General features: G+C 35.6%; 1 protein-coding gene across 1 annotated transcript; it reads right to left on the reverse strand.

Moving 5' to 3' along the window:
• Nucleotides 1-771: 771 nt before the first annotated feature.
• LOC124358639 (outer dynein arm protein 1-like) lies at nt 772-22,053 on the reverse strand. The gene is made up of 10 exons (XM_046810938.1): nt 21,681-22,053; nt 19,286-19,415; nt 17,868-18,065; nt 15,221-15,402; nt 14,463-14,595; nt 13,354-13,578; nt 11,809-11,900; nt 6,482-6,648; nt 4,809-5,022; nt 772-995 (listed from the first exon to the last, which is right to left on the reverse strand). The coding sequence occupies exons 1-10, from the start codon at nt 21,830-21,832 to the stop codon at nt 941-943; spliced, it is 1,548 nt and encodes a 515-aa protein (XP_046666894.1). The 5' UTR covers nt 21,833-22,053; the 3' UTR covers nt 772-940.
• Between the last annotated feature and the right edge of the window lie 329 nt (nt 22,054-22,382).

Below are 22,382 nucleotides of genomic sequence, written 5' to 3' on the forward strand. Positions count from 1 at the left end.
TTTATATACTACGTTGTAGGATTTATTTCATTATTTGAATATAATAACGCCTGCAGGAAAAGTGCTGAATCTCCTGCCTACTACTGCGTTATTATTGCCGGATAAAACTGTAGGCGTGTACAGTTTATACATTAAGTAGTAGAAATATTAAGAAAGATGCATTCCTCATTATGGTTGGAATGTAAATACTAAATTCCTCTCTTATATGTGTATTAATTTTAGAACCGTATTAAAATTCTTTACTTATACAATTTTTATTAAATTTTAAAATTTGAATAACCTAGAAATCAACTGATGCGTATAAAACGGGTGGAAAGATAACAGACCGTTACAAATTCATATAAAATATTAGTCAAAATACAGCTTGCCCCCGGGTAATCTCAAAATATATAAATAATTCCCTTTGATTGACAACTTGTACTTAGTAGCAATTTATAGTACAATTGTTAATAATATTTACATTATTAAGATAAATATTATATATAAACAGTCATTATCTTAATAAAGGATTTAAAGCAAAAAAAAAAATCTCAAATCGTAAATTTACAAACACTTTAAAATAGTTTTTATAAACTACAATTTTACCAATGGCGTGGTATTATATTGTTAAAAATCTCTTCTGGATTTTAATAAACTATAGTAAATTATTGATGAAAATATTTTCGAAAAATGGTATATCTATAACATAATTTCTTATTGCGTTATACTCGTAGATATAACTGGTGTATAATGAATCTAACAGATGATCCAGTGTATAACGTAGAGTGTAAAGACTTTGTAAACAGGAATTTGTTTATTGTACAAAATTTTCCCGTGTAATATTGAGCAGATTTAGAACGGTACGTCTTCTAATGTCCAGGATCTACAGCTGTCAGATTCAGGGTCACAGGTCAGGACAACTTGGTCAAACCTCTGTGCTTAATCGTGCAAACCAAGTCGCTCAAATATAATCTGTAACTTGGATCATCCTTTTGGCCTGGTTTGAGGATTCACACCTAGAAAGTGAAAAATATATGACTCTACTGTAACACATTAGAATATATTAGTCTGTCGTATCTAATTAGCATGTAAGGTTAATATCTATAGTAGGGGCCACAAAAGAGTGCAATTTGAGGGGAACCTATCTGGCACGTGACCTTGGGTGACCTTGGAGCAGCCGACGAAGACTGAGCTAACTAATTAACTAAGTTAGTTTGAGGTTTGTATACTACAGCACTGTGACAACAGTTTGTATCAGCCGGTAGAGCGCCATACCAAGCGGCAGTTAACATGTTTACCAACTACAATCTTTCGTGATCCCTACTGTAGCTAATAAACAAAAAAGAAGCACGCTACACCAAATGTCGCGTCACATACTTCACTGACGTTGCATGCCAAATTTCTAATGTATAACTCATTTAATTTTCGAGATGTACTGCGAGCAGATAGATAAACAGTTAATTAAATAGAAGCTTTTCCTCAAAAATTACGCTCAGTCAAATTCTATAGTTCGACATGCACAATCATAGAACACATTCTTTTCTAGAATGTAGAAATAAAGTTCCATGCAAAATTTAAAGTCTACGGATGTCATCTTTCTCGAAATGTCTTGCCACATGATACATTCACATTTTTGATAGTACAGTTAGATTTCATAGCAATGATCACATAATTAAAAATCCGATGAGGTACGGGATCATTACATCGCAAAAGTGCGCAGAAATCAAATATTTTTACCGAATTTTAACATTGAATTTCCATTCTATCGTTTTTTTTCATTTAACTCTATGAATAAAAATGTCACATTTGAAATCTCATATGATTATACACAGTTCATTTACAATTTTTTTATTCTGCTATTTTTATTGTTTCCATCATAAAAACATATTATCAATCAGTAAAAATATTCCATAACGCTCAGCCAACGCATAACAATAAATAAGTCACTTAAAATAACTGCACTGTGAAAGCAACCGACACCCTACCAAAGTAGAAGCTGCAATAATAAATAATAATAATATTAATAATAATAATAAATAATAATAATAACAATAACAATAATAACAACAACAACAACAACAATACGGCAGTAGTAATAGTAAAAATTGTTTGAATTCTAAAAAAGTGGCTTTTTAATAATTATGTTATTATGTAGTATATTTTCTACTTTAAATATACCCACATAATTTTGAAATGGAACGGCTTTTCTTATAAATGTTTCTTTTACCAATAGACAACGTTAGCTAAAGGATCGCCTGGACGCAAAATCCAGCAGTTTAGTAGAGAAAAATCGTTACATTTTAAGCGTATGTTATCGTGGGAAAAATCAGTTTGTACTAATACTACATTCCTGGAGTGTTTTACAACTGACATTTCTCGAGTATGCAGTAATAAAATGCGCAAGTTATTGCAGCAGAGTTCATAATTTATAACCTCATAAAGTTTAACATTCACTGTTAGCAGTTGGTTTTAAGGGCATTTATGTGCTTCATTAGTGTGTGTGTCAATTAGTTTAGTTATGATGAGTAACTAAAATAAAATGCCAAATTAGTATTTTATTTATAGCCAATAAAATGAAGTGTGAGAGATGTGTATGTTTCATAGAAGCTTGGGTAATTCTAAGCATGTGAAATGCGGTGTTGAGCTTGGAATATAATAACGATGTTGATCCTGCTTCCTGTTTCTAAAACAATAGATAGATTGGCTGTTCAGCAGATAATGAATTGTATGGCTACGGAATGAATTTTACTTTTTATTTTTATTTTTATGAACGAAACCCCAATCAGGGTTCTGACGAAACCACCGTTTTGGTTAATATGTTCGGTGATTTGTTTGGTGCGAGAGACAAGTGCCTGTGTAGCACAGTGGAATGCTACAGCTGGCGAAGTTACACTATTTTGGTTTTGAGGAGAACGTCGTTAGCTAGATGAAGTCATGTCTTGAAAACAGATAACAGGTGACAAGAGTGCAAAAGACCTCTCAAGAATGTAAGAGGTGTCCCTCAAGGCAGCTGTTTAGGGCCGTTCCTGTTGACTCTGTACACAGCTCATTTGTCTGACTGCGTCAATTAGTGCACGGCTTATGGTTATGCTGATGATTTGCAGCTTCATTCTCGAGAGTTGTCATTTCGAAAATCAATGCCGATGTTAATAGCATACATAAATGGTCAATAAGCCTTGGCCTCTAGCTTAATGTTTGTGTGTGTGTGTGTGTGTGTGTGTGTGTGTGTGTGTGTGTGTGTGTGTGTGTGTGTGTGTGTGTGTGTGTGTGTGTGTGTGTGTACACGGCACTCCATGTAGCAGGTCCACATGTGTTGCAAACTATCAGGAAGTGTCCAGTGCAAGTCAAACTCTGAGATCAAAGATTAATCGTGTCTGACACTCTGAAGACGCTTGAATGTATTGCTGGACAGTACTCTGATATTTACCGATCATGTGACTTATGCTTGGTAGCAAGGTCTGGGTAGGTTGAGAAGGCCTTACCGATGCAACACCTTATTGCCTGAGGTGGCTTAGCTGCAACTTGTAAAATCTAATATTCTGTCAGTGTTTTATTATTGTTTTCGGGCATATGGCAACAGTATTCTTATAAAAGACGGTGAGTAAATACAAAAAATTCAAAGTGCAGATACACTTAGATGAATGCATAGATATGCGTTTTATTTGCAGCTTACAAAAATACGACCATTTATCCGCTTATCGTGCAAGTAGAGGCCGATTGATTATACTTGTGTTTTAGGATTTCATGCCAACAGATGAAGGCAGATACTTATATAAAAAACATTGTGGTTCTTTGTTGCCAATTCACGATTTGAAAGGATAACAGGTTTCTGGCATTTGATATAGGTAATTGGAATCGATCCTCTGCATCAGGTGCCAAAACACTTTAAGACAAAGGTTTAAGCATATATTAAAGACAGAAAAATTAGTATGCCATCGACCTCCTCCAACTGTTGGGAACTGCACACGTTGTAATTGTGCTTAAAAAAAAATAAAGCACACACCTGAGGGCTCTGAGTGATTGGAGTAAGTACCAAACATGTCACTGCATAGAAAAAGCACACAGAATAACACTTTGCCCACACCAGGGAAGGAGAGAGTCTGAGTACTGGCATTTTTCATGTACATCTTGATCCTTGTCAACTGTGACTTAGATGAGGTCATTGCCACACATTGGTTAGTTTTTTTAGTTTTAACTGTATTATTACTATTAGGAAATTGGAAAAATACTAGACATAAACTAGTAGGTAGGTAGCAAGGCAGTCGGGATGGGATGGTACAGGAAGATTGAGCCATCGTTTTATCAATGACATTAAGACGTGGATGAGTAGGAACCATAACGAGATGAACTTCTAGCTAACCCAAGTTTTCATCGAGTATGGGAGCTTCAAGATGTGATGTTTTTTAAGAACAGCAGATAGGGTATGCAGTCGGCGTGCATACTCTCTTCATGTGTAGCGCTTATCAAGTCTGAAGAGACCATCTAAATGATCTCTTAAGAATAACTCCGACAACGTAGTGGCCTGCATGCTCGAACACGAGCACACAAGACAATAGGAGAATATGTTACAGACATAATGTCACTCAGGGAAGTAGAGCTAAGTTCGTATCCGGTTATCTCATATTACATTCATCAAGATTGGTCAAGTGGTGTGCAACAATAATTTATAAACGTCTCCAATCAAAATGTATCCGAAATTCACAGTAGACTTTGAGATTTGGAAGTAGTCAACTCCAAAAAGTAAAACTATATGCGTATAAGATGAAATGTTTGACACGCATTCTCTTATTTAGTAAATCTTAAATTCCATAACCTATATCAAGACTCACTCTAGACAAGGTCTGGAGATTTCCTTCCTATCCACAACAATAGTGCTCAATGGAGAAAGTCTACTCTGCGCCGCAGGGTTCACGAACGAGCTGATGAAGCCGTACTGTGGGCTTGTGTCAGGTCGTGGACATGCACTCATCAACTGCATCAGCCTGGATTCCAGTAACTCCAGGTACAGTCGGTAGTTGAACTGCGTCACTTGCTCGTTGTCACCTGTACACGAATATAGAATTAATGGTGCATGAATGAGATTATATGTTGGATTATTAAATCAGTCTGAACTGCACCAACTTCACTCCATGAAAGGACAATATTTGGACTGAGCGATCTTTCCTTTCTGTTCCCTTCAGGCTTCAGCTGTAGAGGACAGAAATGGTGCAATGTAAAGTGAATATAATTATAAGCTTGTGTGCATATTGTGATAAACCCGATTAATACTGAATCACGAACTCCAGGTATAGTCGGTGGCGTACTGCGTCACTTGCTCATTGTCACCTGTACATGAATGTAGAATTACATAAAAAATGTTCCACGAGTGAGAATATATATTGGATTATTAAATCAGCCTGAACTGCACCAACTCCGCTCCATGACAGGACAATATTTGGACTGGGTGATCTTTCCTTTTTGTTCTTTTCAGGCTACAGCTGTAGAGGACAGAAAATGTTGCAACGTAAAGGGAGTATAGTTGTGTGCACATTTGCACATTGTGATAAACCTGATTAATATTGATTTACAAACTCCAGGTACAGTCGTTGGTTGCACTGCGTCACTTGTTTGTTGTTACCTGTACACGAATATAGAGTGACATACAAAAAATTGTGCATGGGTGAGAGAACATAATGGATTAAAATGGAGCTATCCAATCAGTCTGGACTGCATCATATCAGTCTGGCGCTGTCGTATGGGTTGACTCCATGTAAGGACAATACTTGGTTCTGGAAATGGACCAAACCTGTCCTTTCTGCTACCTATTAGCTATAGCTTGTCTAACAATAATGATATAATAGTGATGGTGTATTTAAGTTCATATACAAACATTGTGCAACTCAATTAAAATCGACTCACTCACGTCCATGCAATTATATTTCTCAACTTTTTATTATAACCCTTAGCTTTTAACTCATAAGTGGACACGAGTAACATTTAACCATTCCAATTAACATTATTTAAATAACCCAAATAGTATAGGTATTTAGTATTCAAAAATACAAATTAAATGATAATCATTTTCAAAGTAAGACGAGTTTAGTTTGAATTTTGCATATAAGTGGTTTTAGTACAAACGGAATCATTAAAATCTTATCAAAATTGATTTATGTTCGGTAAAAACCAAACCAACTCCTCCCTTGACGACCCTTTGAGAAAGTGAGGAATTAACAAAGTTCATGAGAGTTGGTTTATAAGAGATCGAAGCTGATGAGCAGAGTTCGCTTTTGAAAATTGAAACTTAAACCATATGAAATTATTAGCACAGCTTTGTGTCGAGAACCTTACAGATAGAATAGCAGGTCCTAAACGTAACACGCTGCAGGTGATTCTGCAAGTGTTATGCCATACTTTACTCCACGACCTTGACAATAAGACCACTATCAGATTTTTCTCTTATTACAATCACAAATTTATTCGTAATGATGAACACAAAACTTGCCTGATATATAGTAACTCTTACCTAACAGGTCCTCTAGAGGCCATGTTTCACACTGAGCCAGGTCGAACAGCGCTCTCAGTTTCGTCATCAGACGGTCGAACAGTCGGAAGCTGGCCTCACACATGTCGTTCCGATAGTTCTGTTCATTGTCCATATTATCCAGCAAGCTTTCCAATTTGACTTTTTCTCTAGTAAAATTGTGGAGCTTTAATTATGTCTACTGGTAACAACTATATACTTAAAAAAAAGTTAAATCTCTAGAAACATAAAAAATAGATAAAAGACATGATGGGCCTTGGTGTAATATCCTAAGGGAATAATGCTGTCTAAGCTTTTGACTTGGCAAGTAGTGCAAAAGTTCTACGCTCTCGAACTGTGAACGCGAATATTGAATACACTAAATATTTATTATTCTTATACATAAATCTAAATATAATATCTACTTAAAACTAGGCTGGCTTTAAATAAAATAATTCTTTATAAAACTGTCACTAATTTATATTGTCGTAATATCACTATTACCTGTACTGTATATATATATTTACACACGTATCTATTTTACAATGCAACAGTCAATAGTTATTAACACTATTAACAACTGTCACGTTCACGAGTATTACTACTAATAACGGGTTAGCTAGTGAAACGGGAAGATTGGAGATGGCTTTGACAGTTGGAATGTGAGTGGTGGGGGTAATAGTGGCCGGCTCCTTTCTACCTGCGTGTCCCGCCATTTAGTTGAGATGGATCGTCAGACAGTTGAACATCGCGGCTACGCGGTAAAGCGTATTATGCAAATGGTGAGAGTTTGGTGAAAACGCGACGTGCTTTTCGACGCCATTTCAACAAACCGCTTAACAGGCCTGATCCTTCGGATAACGCAATTAGTTCGTGGATAAACAACCTTGAACAAACTGGATCAACATCTAAAAAACGAGGTGGGAGTCAAAATATCACTTCTGCAGCTCAACTAACTCGCTGGGTCACTACAACTCCTTACATGGTTATTAGTGTTTCGAGAACATTTAAATTAGAGAACTTACTAGACTAGTGGTGCAGGGTCACAGAGCCCTCCTACCGCTCATATAGGAGGGGCAAAGACGGGCCAGATCAAAGGAGCTGATCAAACCCACTGAGCGCTCACTCTCCAACGACTCTCTTAATCTATTATAACTTCTGTTATTGTCAGGGATCTCAATTGTTCAGTTACATTTCCTTGTACTAAAGTTTGACCTATTTATCTGGAAGATTCTCCCGCATTCTCGCAACAGTACAAATGTTCTGTTTGAAGTTTATTTTTGACGATGGAAGGATTGTGAAGGAAAGAGGATTTTTTCCGGACATTTGCCATAGTTCAGTGATATAAATGACTAATATATCAGTTTGGTTTACAAAGCCGATAGATTTTGGAGTCCGCCTTTGGTACAGTTGCATACAAATATTATTTCGAACTATATATCCCCACTCTGCTATCGATCATAATTATGTTACCGGTAGTTCAAGCTATCGTTGTTAGTCATTGTGTCAACTAGGTGGCAACACCTTGATCGGGTAGGGTACGATAAGGGGACTCGGTTTTTTTATATCGAAATTGGTAAACGTTATTACTTAAAACATAACCATCGATATAATCAATCGATACTAATTAATTATTTTGAACAATTAACTTAAATAATCTATATCAACAGCTGTAAACACTTTCAAATAATACACGTAAGATAATATTTCAATTTTATAATAAGTAACATTTGATTATTAAAAATGGCAGTCAATGTTAGAGAACTACACGACATTGCTTTGAAAGATGATAAGACACGTTTTTCGTGGCTTCAACATGTTGGACTCGTACTGAAAAACCCATCATTTTAAATTTGTGGGGAAGAAACAACTGTAACTGTGACAGGAGCAAATATGGTCGTCTTCAGTTTTCCTAATTTTGGTTACAATAATTTGTTTGATCACTGTAAATATTAAATTCATATTTTTATTTAAAACATATGATTGTTATTGAGGACTATGAATACTTTTATATCGATTGATAGTCTAGGATTTGAGATGCGAATATTAGGTATCTATGGTTACAATATTCGATATGAAAACCGGGTCCGCTTATCGTACCCTACCCCCTTGAACAATAGTGTGTCAAAGGGGGCATTATATACGGGGTTCAGCAGTAATACTGTACAAACAGTGTAGTGTGATAAGAGATGAGTAATCCCTCAAATAAGATGTTGAGGCTATGGGTCTTCACGGGTATAAAAGCTGATATGCGGTAGAGGTGCGTGATGAAGTGATAAGAAACACGAACGTTCCTACTGTAAAAGTAGCAATGAATCATTGCTATCCAATTAACTGATGGCTGGCGATCATTGGAGTCGTTATCTATCCTGTCAGTAGGTTCACGTAGATCACTCTGTTGTCTACCTTTGGGTTTGATAAGTTAATCCCCCCTGACCCCTCGACAGTGGAATGAATTCACCTTATCTATTTGTAGCCGTTTCATTCAACCCTATTTTTGGCTCACATGTCTCTTAATGAATATCAGAAATACTACTTTATGAGTAATATTTCAATTCTACTCAGCCAGCGAATATTTGACTAATCAGCACCCATTTTACTGGTACTCCATATTGGCTCATTTACTTCTTGGCAGAACTATTCGATTTGTACCAACATTACTTTGACGCGACTTATCTGATATCGTATTCCTTTGTTGTCTTGTTAGTCTTCAGATGATGCAAATCCGTCTGACAAAATGAGTTAATTCACCATCAATATTGTCCAAAAATGAGTGTAAACGGATTTCGAGAGCAAGCGAAGTTGTACGGAGTAGCAGGCGAGAGGTTGCATATTTAACATGTGCGCATTGGTGTAAGGCAAGGCGATATGTTTTAAATTTTGCTTTGCAATGTGTCTTATACTTGATTTGAAGAAGTGGGCTTTTAGAGTTAGAATTAGCGAGTTTGCTTTTGCTGGCGCTCCTATCTTGTTTGAGAAAAAGAAGTGTGGTCCTCACACAATAAATTAGATAAGGTGAAGCAGACTGCATGGGCAGTAGCTCAGGATATCGTATGTAGTTTGGCAAAGTGCAATATTATGTCTCTTGTTATAAGTTCAACTAAGAAGCTTCGAGTAAATACACTTATTCACCTTGGTATGTGAGCCCAATGACCTAAAGCCCTATACTTCGCAGTATACCACCAGAGACCAATATGGTCACAATAATACAAAAATAAAATAAAAATGAAAAAAAAAAAAAACAATTTGGACGTGGATAATGCATAATTAACCCTCATTGCAGATTTATAAAATATTATTTTTCTTGTTTCTGTAACATAAGAACTTAGCACATATAAAACAGTTTTTTTCGTGTATGACTCGACCAGCAATTAAAAAAAAACATTTATAGGTTTAAATATGTCCCATCTAAGCGGTAAGTGTCTCAATCAGAGAAAAGAAGCCCAAGCAGCCCCCACACATTTAAAAATAAATTAATTGTTAAGGTGGTTTTTATGTGCTGTGAAGGAGGATGAAATAGTTTAATTTCTGAAATTAGATAATGTATATGTGTAAGTCATCTAAATAATTATGTGTGCTATAAGAATTATACAAGACTGGAAACAGATTATTATATTTGAAAATAATTATTATGCTATGGTACACTAAAAGACAGGCAGTTTGGTGCCGCTCGTCCAAAAATATAACTCCCTACAACTGCCAGGCATCCTTAATCCCCACACGATCCTCTAAAATCTGATCTGGAAATATTATCTCTAAAATTAGCTATTCAGATGTAGGCAATCGAAAAATAGAATAGCTTTAAATATTTTAAATATATGAGACCTTTTGAAAACTGATTGTTTATTATCAATCACTTGAGCAGACAAAACATTTCAAACGACACGCCAGCCACCACACGGTAACTCAGCGTAGCTATTGTTAAGTAACATTATGGAAACTAAACATTTCCTTCTTGTTGATCTTCCCATTGGTATCTGTTGTCCTGTTCAAACAACAAGCCAGACGCCTGGCGGTAACTCAGAGTAGTTTTTGCTAGGTAGCATTATGGAAACTAAACAATACCTTTCTTGTTGATCTTCCCATTGGTATCTGTTGTCCTGTTCAAACAACAAGCCAGACGCCTGGCGGTAAGTCAGCGTAATTATTATTAGGTAGCATTATGGAAACTAATCAATATCTTTCTTGTTGATTTTCCCACTAGTATATATTGTCCTGTTCAAACGACAAGTGAGGCGCCTGGCGGTAACTTGGCGTAATTATTGTTAGGTAGCATTATGGAAACTAAACAATGCCTTTCTTGTTGATCTTCCCATTGGTATCTGTTACCCTATTCAAATGACAAGCGTGGCGCCTGGCGGTAACTTGGCGTAGTTATTGTTAGGTAGCATTATGGAAACTAATCAATATCTTTCTTGTTGATCTTCCCATTGGTATCTGTTACCCTATTCAAATGACAAGCGTGGCGCCTGGCGGTAACTTGGCGTAGTTATTGTTAGGTAGCATTATGGAAACTAATCAATATCTTTCTTGTTGATCTTCCCATTGGTATTTGTTACCCTATTCAAATGACAAGCGTGGCGCCTGGCGGTAACTTGGCGTAGTTATTGTTAGGTAGCATTATGGAAACTAATCAATATCTTTCTTGTTGATCTTCCCATTGGTATTTGTTACCCTATTCAAATGACAAGCGTGGCGCCTGGCGGTAACTTGGCGTAGTTATTGTTAGGTAGCATTATGGAAACTAATCAATATCTTTCTTGTTGATCTTCCCATTGGTATCTGTTACCGTATTCAAATTAAAAGCGAGGCGCCTGGCGGTAACTTGGCGTAGTTATTGTTAGGTAGCATTATGGAAACTAAACAATATCTTTCTTGTTGATCTTCCCATTGGTATTTGTTACCCTATTCAAATGACAAGCGTGGCGCCTGGCGGTAACTTGGCGTAGTTATTGTTAGGTAGCATTATGGAAACTAATCAATATCTTTCTTGTTGATCTTCCCATTGGTATTTGTTACCCTATTCAAATGACAAGCGTGGCGCCTGGCGGTAACTTGGCGTAGTTATTGTTAGGTAGCGTTATGGAAACTAAACAATATCTTTCTTGTTGATCTTCCCATTGGTATCTGTTTCCGTATTCAAATGAAAAGCGAGGCGCCTGGCGGTAACTTGGCGTAGTTATTGTTAGGTAGCGTTATGGAAACTAAACAATATCTTTCTTGTTGATCTTCCCAGTAGTATATGTTGTCCTTTTCAAACGAGAAGCGAGGCGCCTGGCGGTAACTTAGCTTAGTTATTGTTAGGTAGCATTATGGAAACTAATCAATACCTTTCTTGTTGATCTTCCCACTGATATCTGTCCTCCTGTTCATCGTCCACTTTTTTCAACAGTTCAGCAGTCTGCTCTGTCAGTGCCTCCACCTATGGACATGGAAATACATCATGCACTACCTTAAGACTGGGTCATTAGACCCAGTTTACTACCGGTTAAAATCTGTGATCAATAGCGGTTCGAGGAAAAAATGTAAATAAGTTTTGTTATTATCAAGCCTACTCTTTGCTTTCAAGACTATACATGTAAACAAATAATAGTTCAATTAATTAATCATATGGTTGTGCTGTCAAACAATGTCTACACAGAACAGTTGATTACATTTAACAGGGTCTTTAGTTAATAGCAGTTTTTGTTCGCTGTCATGCAACTTTACAGACCAGTCGGGCGTAACCCGAAGAAATTTTCGAAATAGGAACAGGCCTATATGTTAACCAGGGATCCTAAGATAGTCCATATAATATTTCAGTACAATCGGTCGAGCAGAGAGTAGTAAGAATGGTGTAATACCGTAACTTTCGTCGTGTTCAATCCAATCAAATGTTTAAAAACAAGAGTAAATGTTTGATTTTTATAGTAAATAAACATTTATAGTACTGAAACGACGGGCGTCGCCACCAAAGGGGACATGGGGGACGCGTCTCCCCAATATTGGAAACCTCAGTTTTGTCTCCCCCTCTAAATTTTGTAAGAAATTATACAGAAATCGTAATATTTTTTAAAAGTGTTTAAATTATACAGAAGGTGCCCATGCTTGCCCGATCAGTCGCTGCCAGCAAGCAGTCCGCCCGCACTGCGTATACCTCCAGTATACCTCCTTTTAGCAAGGGGTCAATTTGGATTGTTATAATGTAATGAAAAGAGAGATAAGTCTAGAATTTTAAAGTTAATGTTTACGCATTTAATAACAGCAGTGTGTGTGTGTGTGTGTGTGTGTGTGTGTGTGTGTGCGCGCGCGCGCGCGCGTGGTGTGTTGTTTTTTTTATCCTGCAGGTCGAGTCGTTTGGCCTGGGTATGTTGGACTCAGATGTCAATACCGACTAAAACCTCTTTCTCTGGCCTCTGTATCCCCGCGGAAACCGCCGCCAGCCATTACTTCACTGGGAGAAGATATAGAGCAGCAGCTCTTTCTTCAGGTAGTGACTTCTTCAGTTGACTTCTTCCATGTCTTTGGATCTCTTTCTTTCGATGGACCGCAGCTCCTTAAGAACTTCTGTGGCGAAAGTACTAGTTGCGTCCCAGGCAGCCTTCGATTCCAGCATTGTTTCTCCTAGGCTTTCTGGTTGTAATGTCCGGTTTAGTACCATTACCAAGTCATTACACTGTGAACTGAAGCGTGGGCATGTAAAGAACACGTGTGTGTTTGTGTGTGTGTGAAATAAAAACATGCTTTCAGACAGAAAAACATTGTTTGAAGGAAAAACCTGCTTGTAGAAAAGTAAAATTTTGGGGGAGTGCGCCGGATCACCATTCGCCCCCCCCCAAGTTTTGATGCTGACGACACGGATGCCTGAAACGGTTCTAGTTGTGTTTTGCACAAACCTGGTCGTGCAGCTCGTTGTTGTAGTTGAAGAGACTGAAGTTCTCCGCCTCCTGCCTGAACAGCAGTTCGCACACGTCACCACACTCCTCCAGCTCCGTCACTTCCTTGACTGCTGTCCACGTGTCCCGCAACTTCTGCAACTCCTCCTCCTGCTGCAGTCGCTGGGCCGCCGCCTTCTTCGTCGCCTTGTCACCCTCGCTCAGTTTTGTCCTCACGTGTAACACCTGTAAAGTAGATGTAACAGTGTATTTTGTGTTTTTATCTTGTAAATTACCCAGCGAGAATGTAGTTTTGACTTGAACTGTTTGCTTCAAATACATACATAGAAATAACATTTCAAACACTCAAATATAGTACCACGAATTCTTGGTTATATCACGGTTAACATTAACATGGCAAATGAATAAACTTTTGGATAAGCTGCGGAAATATGTTAAAAATTTAATATCTTTCGCTCAAGAAACAAGATAGTTTTGAATCTACCATAGAGGATCCAACGGTAAACATACAGTCCCTTACAGTTGCAAGTGCAGGAAGAGCCTAAGTTATCATTCTCAAGTAGAATCCTCAGATGAAGAAATCTTACTTTGGAAACCAAAAGATTATAACAAGTTCAAAAAATTGACAAAGCATTACGTCTTGCGAAAGTCATATAGATCGTTGGTAGTTCCAATCATAATTTCAACTGAAATATTTCTTTACAATAGGATTTTTTCTATGTAAGTCCAAATAGCACTATTAAGTATTAATTATATGAAACGATGGAGTTAATGTTTAAAAGCAACTCTTTTTTATTTTTACAAGTAAAAGTATATAAATTGTACACTATATACGTTTGAAATCCTAATCCCACTAAAGACTCTGACCTACCACATTTAATGAGGTGTCCCGAGATTGTAGATTTGGGTGATTATCTCAGGAATCGGTTAGTGGAACGTTGAGACTGACAATCAATGTCCAAATATAGTAAAAGTGATGATTAGGTGATTAGGTCTAGGCCATTTGGTTCACATCGCTTCCGAAAATTGCATTCAACATTGGCTTCAAAACGAGGAGTTAATTTCCCTATTTACCTTATATCAATCAGCACACAATACTTCACACTGACCATATTTCTAAACTTCGTCAAATTCTTGTCATCTGCATATCTCATCTCCAGATCCTGCATCTCCTCTTGTCGCTTGTGCAGGTCTGCCACATCCCGTTGCTTGAGTGCTTGGATTTTGCGAGTCACCTCATCCCTACAGACAAAAACACTACGTCAGCAAGTACAAAGTGTCTAGTTTCAAAACTAAAAAATCACAAAGTTTTTTAGTTGAAATGCATGCTTTCTGAAAAACAGGTTTTCTTTTGTTTAGAATATTTCTCTCTTACAGCATTTCTATTACAAACCCCCATCAGTGAAAAACTTAGTTAATGTATTAGATACGTTAATAACTAAAAATGTAATACAGAAAATAGTAATCAATACAGAGGGGAAATTTTATTATTTAGTCAAAAATTTCTTAATTTTTGTTATGGTCAATAAAGAAAGAGTATGTCTTCCATTATCAATTGAAGAGAAATTGTTCGATATAAAACAATTTAAGGTAGATTGGCGCACGCAATCTGTACTCTTTGAACCCACGCTCGTTTCTTTCTGTGCACTATTTCTTATTTCCTAGCTGTTAGTAATGTAACTTGTTTCATAGAATCAATAGAAGTAAGCTTCAGGTAGACATTGTGAACTTTTAAGTTTAAAAGTCTGGCTCAGATTGTTTTCGTGGTATCGTACAAACATGTACTGACAATGTCGGCTATGAGTTGAAAGCATCAACCAAGTTTTGTTGGTATTCTTTTAACTCCTCCGCCAGCAACGACACTCACCTCTTCTTGAGCTGTAACTGTGACTGCTCCACAATATCCTTCATGATTTTCTTCCCTTTTTTAAGTTTGAGGACGAGTTCCTCAAACAGCTGATTGAAGTGGGTCTTGGACTTCAACAGCAGTAGTATACTTTTGCGCAACTCTGCATTCTCCTTGATCGCGGAACCCAGCTTGACTTGTTCCTGCAAACATGACAACACAGTTTGATTGCATATGTTTGTGTGAACGCAATATACACATTTATTATTAAAATTAAGTATAATCAGCAAGTACATTTAAGACACACAACAGGTCTTTGCGTCATCGAAATTATCAAACTATATACAGTATTGACGAATTTGTTGAATACTTTTGAATCTGTATTTAATTGAAGTTATTACAAATTCGATTAAAATGAATACGTGTAAGCTAGGGAGGTTTTGTACAGGTCAGGTCACCCTTTTTACATTACTTCACATTTCGTATAAATGGAAATTTAGTTCGTGTTGAAAACGTCAAGTATTTCAAAATCAAAATATTTTTTGGACTATTTAAAATAATTATTTATTTCAGAACCAAAAGAAAACAGTCAAAAGAGTGGTATACTACTTTCAGTATATAGTAACGACCATATATATGTTTAATAAGCAATTGAAATGAACCATGTATTTAAACCTCAATGGAAAGCCAAATGCTTTTGCTGATGACATTGCACTTTTTTACTGTCATAAAAATATTAAAATACTTTCTGAAATTCTAAATGACGATCTGCATAAATTAAGAAATTGGTGTGAATTAAATTCAATGCAAATAAATGTTAGCAAAACAAAATATGTAAATTTTGATTTTAAATAGTTTAAAGTATCATATCAGTCGTTCTTGTGAGATTAGCTGTAATTGTGAGACCATTAATAAAGTGAAGGAATTCTAATATCTTGTAATAGTTTTAGATTAGTTTTAGAAAATTTAATTGGGAAAACATACAACTTCCTTACATAAAACACTTAAAGCTTCGGTCAGAAAATTTTACTTTCTAAGAAATTTTTTCTTTACACATTTGTTAAGAGCGTTGTATTTTGCCTTAGTTGATTCCAGGTTACAATATGGGGCAGTGCATATAAATGTTTAATTCAAAAATTGCGTGTTGTTGAAAGCACTTTTAAGAATTATGTTAAGAAGAAAAAAAATCCGTGACAGTTCTTTTCCTTTGTTTATTGAGTTAAACATTTTGCCCCTTGAGCATATGTATATCTATAAAGTTCTTAGATTATTTTACCAGAGAAGCGGCAATACTGGAACTACTGATCATTTATACTTAACGCGTAATATAAATCGTAGAATATTTAGAACTCCAAAAGTTTTAAATCGTCGTTTAAATGTTTATTTCGTCATAGCGGTCCTACGTTTTTTTAATAAGCTACCCTTGTCAATCAAAGAATCAGTAGGTCTAAGAACTTATAGCAGTAAGGTAAAACGATGGTGGTTTTCTTTAAGCACTTTGTAAATATTTTTAAATTATTATTATTTAGAACAATAAACTTTAAAACTATATTATTGTTAAAATAATTTTGATATTTTTGTTTTCTTAATTGTATTGCTTTGTTAAATATAATAATTGTAATTGTGGCTGTATAGTTTAATGTGATTGTAGTGTGCTACAAAGAACAGACGTCACAGTGCAGGGCTCTGTGTCATTCAATTGCAAATCTGGAATCTAGTTTTGTTGTTGTTATTTGTTTGGTCAATCTGGCCACAATACTTGTAAACTTGGCCAGTTCTTATTCCATAGAAAGAGTTTTTGTTCTTTTTATTGTAAAAAAATGCTAGAATAAATCATTATTTTATATTTTAAAATTATTCTCAGTAAATAACAATATATGTAAATATAATAAGGGAGTAATATAATATAATGATATTCGTCAATATCATACTCCAGTTAATAACCGGAGGACTACTTCAGTTAGTTCTGAGCACCAACGCTAGGGCTCCGAGGACGACCACGTAACCTTGATTGTTAACGTTCAATTAGCTCCCCGTCTTCCACTCCACATACAGTACGAGCGCTCACTTTTTCAGTGCCTCAATTATAGCATTATTATGAGTTATCTCTTGAGAAACTAATGCAATCAAAGATGCAACTTATTGTCAGTGTATATTTTGTGTATATATGTGAATGTATGTCCTTTATAGACTCAGAAACTATTTGACCGATCATCATGAAAATCTGTATGTATATGTATTTTCCCATGTAGAAGGTTTATATGCTATGTCAAATAGATTAAATTATCAAAGCGCCTGCACATTATAAAATGCAATAACGCGACAGTTAATATATTAAATAGCTAAACACTTTTTGAAGGCGCTAAATTGTAATGTATTCATGACATCCCACAGACAGACAGATTTGTTTTAAGTTCTTTAAAATAAACATATGGTTAAACTTAAAGATTGAGTGTTAGACCACCTTATAATAAAGTACATGTACACACAGATTATCTTGATTGTGGCAAGAAGGTAAACTATACATCGGCGTTGGAAATATAAATTAACCTGACTTTAACTTTAATCTGAAGTGCTTATACATGGGCACAGATTACGAATAGCGTGCCAAACCACGGGAATCAGCTAGTACACATACAAAACAAACATCTGATATGTAACCACTCACCGCGTGTAGTTTTGACTTCAAAGCATCCAAAGCGCGGTCTCCACGCTGATTTTCCATATGCTGCCGGTAGTCACTAGCTGAGAATTGACTCTTTATATTCTTACGACGGCGCTCCAGCTTGTTAGACTCCTTGTAAGTCTGGTATTTCAGGTCGTCCATGAACCTTTGCTCACGAGCTATGTCCACGTCGAGACTGTCCTGAAATGTACTGCGATCAAAAGACTGACTGATTGTTTTCGCAACAGTTATTTAGTAGGCATGTGATCCAATTATTCATTCAGAAATAGTTTTCATAGTACAACTACACTATGTTCTCTTTGCCATTCTAGAAGATGCTAAACTCTATGTATAGACACATCTACCAAAAGGTGAAAATCTCAGGAAAATGAGTTCTCCACTCACAATTAGGAGTTCCGCAAGGGACAGTGCACTGATTTTTGAATTCTTAAATGGTTTGTTGATGTTACCTCTTCATGATATAACTACAGTAGTGGTTTTGCTAGTGATGCTGAATTTTTAATTTTATCAATGTAGTATAAAATTTGGATTCACGCAAGAAAAAAATAAAGATTATAGGGTAATTGGAACATAATAAACACAATTGAGATAAATGTTTCATTGTGGTGTTTCCATTATAATTAAACTCTCACATTTAAGACTGTATAACTAACTTGAGTGAGTAATCCTGTTTATGTATTGAGAAGGTTACTGTTTTTAAAATTCTTGAAATCATGCTAGATGAAAATTAAAACTGAGAAAGTAAAGTAATCTCAGTTTATAAACTGTTTGTCACTCTTTAAGTAGAGAAATCGAAAGATTTATTTCCTTATAAATATCTGTGACATCCCTTTATTAAAAGAATTAATTTTTCTGTTAAAATCCAAGTTACAGTGCGGAATTCACTGTTGGATAGATACTTTTAGCCATTAATTGAAAAGTTAAGAGCTTATGAAAATCACAACATCGGATAATTTTAAGAAAATGTGAACAGGATAGCCTGAGTCCATTATACATGGTGTTTCAGACCACCAACTCCTGTGCCGCAAACTCCTGTGATTGAACCGTTTAACATAGAACATTGCAAAAACTGGAACCTTAATAAATCTTATACGGCGAACGTCGCAAAATTGTTTTTGCAATATTTAAAAAACAGGTTGTGCCCGAAAATGGGGGTCAGGTTGGAATCCTATAGTTACGGTTCAACCGCAGGAGATTGCGGCCTGGTGATCTAATTAACCTGGTATAACCAATTAAAAATTTGAAATTTGCATGTGAAATTGGTATTGGCTCATTATTGTAAGATATCCAAAATAACCATTTATCTCTAATACATTTCAAATATGACTATAGCATCAAAATTCGTAGACAGATAAATACAATTCCTTAAAAATAGGCAGAAACAGAAATAAAAATCTCACCCCTCGAGCAAAAAGCTCGGTGATCTCTGCGGTCTGCTTGGCGTCCATGACACATTGCTTTTTCGTTTGCATCACGTTCAGGTCACTCACCAGATTGTCTCTCTCCTTGGTAAGAGCTGTGATAACTTTCCTGGTTACAAAGATACCATACGTTATATGAAGAATTAAAAAAACTACTCATACATATGTATTTTCTATCTCATACAAGTCAGTTTAAAATAACAATTCCCCCCTTTTTTTGTTGAGATACAATTCCTATCCCGGACGCAACAACTCAAAAATTTGTGCAGAGAAGAACAAACGTGAGTAGATCTGTCTTCTGCGATTGCTCTATAGTAATATCTTTGCTCCACCAGAAACTCCTATAATGCTGGGGTTTATCATCTTATCCCTCTCCTTATATTTCTGGTTACATAAAAGCATAATGAAGTAGATAAATCGCTATTTATTGGCTTCATGATGTCTCTATATACCTTATTTATTTTATTTATTTATTATAAGCTTCACATAGGTTTATAATTTTCAGCATAGCTAAAGATAAACATATGAATTGTCAATGTTAAAAATAAACTAATAAACTAAACTAAACTAATCAAGAAACAGTTACATATCTGCAAAGCTTTGGAAGCTTGGTCTAAAAATTCAATAATAGGAACTAGTAAACAACTGTTATTCATTTAAGTATTCATCAACTAAGTAGTATGCCCGGTTAATGAGGTAGCATGTTAGGGAAGTTTTAAATGCATTTATGGGATTCTCCTTCTTTAGATTTGGAGGTAATTTATTATAGATTTTAAGAGCTGAATAATAAGGACCCTGCGCGAATAGTTTTAATCGGTGTATGGGGTATTGTAAGGGTTGATATCTGATGTCATGATGGTGCAATACTTGATTTTTTTGAAAAGAGTTGTTATTAGTTTTAAATAGTAATAGGATTTCTAGAATATATAGAGATGGTAAAGTGAGATTGTTATGGTTTTTAAAAAGTGGTTTGCAGGATTGTCCCTTTTTAAGTTTGAGTTTGAGTTTAACCTTGAGTCCATTGCACACTCTACTGGCTAACATTAGAATTTCTATAAGTGATATTTATTTCATAAATGTCTAAAAATGTAAATTTTAAGTTGCTTTATATTGAATATAATACAACTTAATTTAAATTAAAAAATAAATAAGTTCAAGTAAAATTACATCAGCTTATTAGTGTTGATGTCTTAGGTAGTTATCAAGCAAGAATTTTAGTTTTCTTTGTTTACTAGGATTAAATATTACCCTCAAGTCTAATAAAAAGGATTTTATATACCTACTAGCGTGTTTCAATTTCCTGAACTGAATTTTACCGGTAACCTGAGTACACCTTCATCTGTGACACTGATATCTGACGTACCTGTATCTGTCCATATCATGAAAAAGATACTTAACAGTTCTGTACAGCATAATGCGAATCTGCAACTACAAGGCATGCTATAATTTCCAGATCTAAGAAATTTGAAAGAAAAATCTTACTAACCTAATATAACTCTAGGACACGTTCGCGACATTAGTTAGTTAAGTCTAACAGAAAAATGAACAAGTAATTGTGGTCAGTATACTGCAAATAAAAAAACATTTTGGAAACAAACAGCTTTTAGAACAAGGTTTAAATGCTATTTGCGGTGAACAACAAATGGTACTTTGGGATTATACCGACTACACCCAGACATGAATCGTTATTTGACATTTTGCTTCTACTGATTACTAGATTAGCGTAGAACAATATTTCGTCAATATAAAATAGGAATTGTCTTATCGCAAACCCCTCCCCATCCTCAGACAGAGGTCAAAGTCGAGCGGTCTAGTAGATAACGTGATTGCAGAGTCTCGCCGCCCGTTCAGCTGGTTCGTCGCTTCGTTGTACTTCCGTGTTTTACCTCTACATTTCTCCAAACACAAAAATTCAACAAAAACAAACATTACCAAACTAAAACTAAACTCTTTATTGAAAAACACTCAAAACTTGTTTTTATTCTTGATCACACTCCGCCACCCAAAAATGCGAGTGCCGCGCTGATGTCGACGAAAGAAAAACATCCCTCGAGATAGTACCTATCAGTAAAATATCAAATTCTAGAGGGGCTGATCAGAAATATAAATTGAATTGTAATGGAAAGGCAATTATGTACCGTGCAAATCATGTGATACCGCGCGGCCTGCCGTAATCGGGATTCTCGAGAAAGATAAGATAACAGCGACAACAATACCGATCACAATACCTGGAAACACTAGTATGTTTGAAATTTTATAATTAAACAGTTGTTTTTTCGTTCTATCATGTTTGTTTCTATAAATTTATATTTTTGTGTTCTTCATACTCGTGTGGTCGGTATAATCCCAAAGTACCCAACAAACGTTATATTACCCCTGTCTCTCGATGGCGTCATCCCTTTTGCCAATACTCTTCATTCGCCTGTGTTCTCTTTTCAACTTTTTTAGTTCCATATCGTCCATCAGCTTCTGCTTCAGCTTCAACTCCTCCTCGTTCATCTCGACTTTAGCTACTTTCGGTGCCATCGTACGGTGGTCTAACTACGGGTATATGATACGGCAATAAATTTAAATATTCTTTTCAACAGACAATTACAGTTATTTGTTTTAGAATTAACTTATATGCATTCGTGTACATTTAAAGACTTCGAACTTGAATCTGCATTAATTGAAAATTAGGTTCTTAAAATATTAAATAAATAATTACTAAACAATACTATGGAAAATAGTTTATGCATTTTAAAATAATACTGCACAGCTGATGAGAAAAATATTCATGAAGAAAGAAAATATGACCTGCTTTCATGATTAGTGAGTGGTGGTGTTTTGACCATAAAATAAATAATACTATAAAATAGAGAAACAAGTTGATGGCAATATTTGAATGTTACTCAATCTCACTTTGTGGCACCTTTAATCATGTAACAGTTTACAAGAAAATATTTCATCAAATGCTAAACTCTTGTAACATTATGGAAGGACGCTATCTTGTGGCGAAATGAACAGTTATTAAAAATATTATAAATTAAAAGAATTTATACATTTTATGTAGAATAATTTCTAATAACGATTAAAT

The sequence above is a fragment of the Homalodisca vitripennis genome, chromosome 3, assembly GCF_021130785.1.
Source record: "Homalodisca vitripennis isolate AUS2020 chromosome 3, UT_GWSS_2.1, whole genome shotgun sequence".
NCBI lineage: Eukaryota > Metazoa > Arthropoda > Insecta > Hemiptera > Cicadellidae > Homalodisca > Homalodisca vitripennis.

Excerpts from the sequence above, each read along its gene's own strand:
- LOC124358639 (XM_046810938.1), bottom strand. The coding sequence starts at position 21,832 with ATGGCACCGAAAGTAGCTAAAGTCGAGATGAACGAGGAGGAGTTGAAG. Across the intron at positions 19,416-21,680 it reads GACGCCATCGAGAGACAGGG|GAAAGTTATCACAGCTCTTA; the intron begins GTAATATAACGT and ends CTTTGTAACCAG. Across the intron at positions 14,596-15,220 it reads CAGTTACAGCTCAAGAAGAG|GGATGAGGTGACTCGCAAAA; the intron begins GTGAGTGTCGTT and ends TTTTGTCTGTAG.